Source organism: Panthera pardus, unplaced genomic scaffold (assembly GCF_024362965.1).
Source record: "Panthera pardus isolate Hobbes unplaced genomic scaffold, ASM2436296v1 HiC_scaffold_24, whole genome shotgun sequence".
Taxonomy (NCBI): Eukaryota; Metazoa; Chordata; class Mammalia; order Carnivora; family Felidae; genus Panthera; species Panthera pardus.
Window position 1 is genome coordinate 65303213 of NW_026526810.1, and position 3310 is coordinate 65306522.

The 3310-nt window shown below is 38.9% G+C and overlaps 1 gene segment (V, D, J or C); it reads left to right on the forward strand.

The window, feature by feature from the left end:
* Window positions 1-634: 634 nt before the first annotated feature.
* Window positions 635-1322, forward strand: LOC109255692 (T cell receptor delta variable 1-like). The segment is given in 2 exon segments: window positions 635-723; window positions 943-1322. Coding segments are annotated over 2 exon segments (429 nt in total).
* The last annotated feature ends 1988 nt before the right edge of the window (window positions 1323-3310 follow it).

The following is a 3310-nucleotide window of genomic DNA, read 5'->3' on the forward strand; positions in this document are numbered from 1 at the left end:
GATAGAAGAACAATTCTATTTTTATATGCACCTAATAGCATGGCTTCAAAATATATCAAACATAAATCAGTAGAATTAAACCAGTAGAATTTGTTGATGTAAAAATCAACAAACAAATATACAACCACAGTGGCAGGCATTAACACACATGTCTCAGTAGAAATGTAGAGAAAATATGACCAACACAATTAATATTCTTTACCTACTTTACATATCTCAGAACACTTTAACCTCAAACAACAGAATATATATTCTTTTCAAATGCCCACAGAATACTGATCAAAGTTGACTATATTCAGGATCTTAAACCAAGACTTAATCAGTTGCAAAGGATTTAAATCATTCAGAATATAGTCTCTGATCACAATAATATTAAGTGAGAATTCAATAACAAAAAGATAATTAAACTTCATTTTTGTACCTTGCTGGATAGAATAGCCATTTTTCAAGTGTATTGCTACAGAAGAACATCAAGGCAAAGCAGAGGTTTGCGGTGGGATAGATTTTCAGTCTCTGCATATAGCAGTGGGACATCCCACTTGTGAACCTTACTTCCTATTTGGGGACAGAAACATCTTATAGCCCCAGGAACCCTACACTCAGAGACTCAGATAAGAGCTGGTCTCTGGACTGGAGTGAGACCAAGAGAAATTTCAACCAGAAGAATTTCTATCATGCTCTGCCCTGGCCTGCTGTGGGCATTCCTGGCCTCCTTTGGCTTCAGTAAGAGTGGCGGTAAACATGAGGCCTCAGCTGCCTCTTCTAGTTCGAGAATGGGACTCTGCAAGCTGTAACGGACAGGGATATTAAGAGGGAAGAGAGATGATGGGCAAATGAAATGCTATGTGGTTCTTTTCTTTCTCCTTGTGTCATAAATTAATCCAGTCCTCATGACCCATCTGAGACATTTCAGAGAACCAAACTTCCTTTCTTTTTCCATAGGATCCGGCATGGCTGAGAGAGTGATCCAAATGCAGAATACGGTAATAATTCAGGAAGGAAAAGCTGCCACCATGGAGTACAAGTATGAAACCAGTTGGAGTAATTACTATACTTTGTATTGGTACAAACAGCTTCCCAGTGGAAGGATGCATTTCCTCATTTACCAGGATGAAAGCAAGCCAAATGCAAAGCAGGGTCGCCTCTCCATGAACTTTCAAAAGACAGAAAAATCCATCGCTCTCACCATCTCTCTCGTACAACTGGCAGACTCGGCGGTGTATTTCTGTGCTCTCAGTAGTTCCACGGTAATAAAAATAATAGTGGAAGATGAACAAAAACCTTGGAGCTCCACAAAGGCAGCCACCTGCTTAGAGGCTTAGGAAAAACCCATGAACCACTGACAGGAAGAAGGAAGGCACTGTGGTAGCCCAGTTGAGACTTTCTAATGTAAACTTCCTTTCTATTAAAAAAATGTTCTCCTAATTGAGCTCAGTGTATAAAACAATATTGTTCCCTGAGATTGCCAAGTATTACATTTGTATCTTGGGTTAAAGTAAACCACCCAGTGCTTCTCTAATTGTCCCTAAACAGTTAGGCTTGTTAAAAAGGAAACAGAAGGCTCAAAATGGAGTCACTTGTGCTAAACCCCACATCAGTAAACCAAGACTTAATCCCTAACCTAACTGTAGTTCCAACCTTCCAGGAATGTAAACTTTAACCAGTTAACATGGAATTACCTAGTCAGCATTAGTGAGATAACCTGCCAGATAGATCCCCTCTGTTCCCCTTAGAAAAGCGACTTGCCTAAAACAATGCATTATTTGCTAATAGTTTCCTTTTTCTGCCCCTTTTCACCAAATCCTATGCTAAACAACAAACAATGTAGGCTTTGGGAACTGCCTTCAAACACAGGAAGAAGAAAGTACTAAGGGAAGTGAAAAGAATTTGGTTGAGAGTGAGTTTTACAACTAATTCTGGGAGAAAAAACCTAACAGAAATAGTTCTAAAATCCCTGCGTGACTGAAAATAATTCAGTCTTTCATCTCAGAGTATTGTGGTAGGAAGGTCTTCACTGAGCCTTCCACTAGAGGGAGGTATCATAGACAAGGTATTTAACTTTAGACCTAAAACACAAACCTTGAAAGACTGTGGACAGACTTGGTTCCTAGTTCTAAGTAAAGAAGTTCATACACACGGTCACAAGAGGGGGCTGTTACACCTGCAAATCAAAGCTCCTTCCAGACTGAGGGGGAGATTATCACTGAGTTGCGCAAAAATTTTACTTTCCTCCCCTGTCACCTTGCACTTCATAATCTCACGTGGAATGAGAACACAGCTTCAAGGACATAGGTAAACCTCTTACCCAATGCAGAGCAAAGAGCGGACCTCTCATGGGAAGAAAAGAGAGAGGTGATTAATAGTTTAATTTTTAATGGCCAAATATTGGTTCCTATAGTAAAGTGATAAGCTTAGTTATTAGAGCAGAGAAGGATGAAAAATTTTAATTTTATTCTATCCCATTTCTTTAATAACAACCATTTCTTTAGAATAAATAGGGAAACTCTTTTATGTTTATTTCCACCTCTTGTAAAATGGCTTCATTTCAAATAATCTCTTCTCATTCCTTCCTTCTTTTTAGCGGCCTCAATGCACACCACCACTAGGCTTGGAGATGAGAAAATATGTGTTGAAGATGGGCTCAGGTGGGATAGGAATAAGTACCATTCAAGTCATTGGTTTCTGTATCAAGACCAGAGGCATCCAACAACGTCTCTCTGGAAGAAGCTTAAAATATCATTTCAGGAGCCAACATGGAAGACCTGAATACCAGGCACCTTGGCTTTTTTTTTTTTTTTCACTTTGGCTTTTACACTGGATTCCAATTTTTTCTTTTCCTGTTAGAGTACGCACAGTAGTATCATACAACTGTGAAGTTATTTTTGTCATAAACTTGCAAATATTTTCTTCCAATGTTATTGGATTTTTAGCTCAGCTTATGGTCATTTTTTTTAACCAGAAAGAAGTTTCTAACTTTTGAAGTTAAATTGTCTGTTACTGCTCCTGAGATGTACTTTCTCTGGCTGAGCATACAGATAGGAATTCTCGTCTTCCTTATACAGTCCAGGGCTCAATATAGGTTTCTTGGATTAAAAGACATTCATACCAGCTCAGCGGAACATCAAGTCACCAATTAGTGGTGGGTTTTGCCTTGTGCCACAAATGAGAGTTGGATAATCTCTTTGGGGATGATTTTGCTCATTCAGCTGCACTCAGACATAGCCAATTTGAGTTTGAGCCTTGAAAAGGATCTTAGTGTAAGCCCTTTAAATTAGGCCTGGACATTGGGAAAATATCCTTGTTCTCTTTT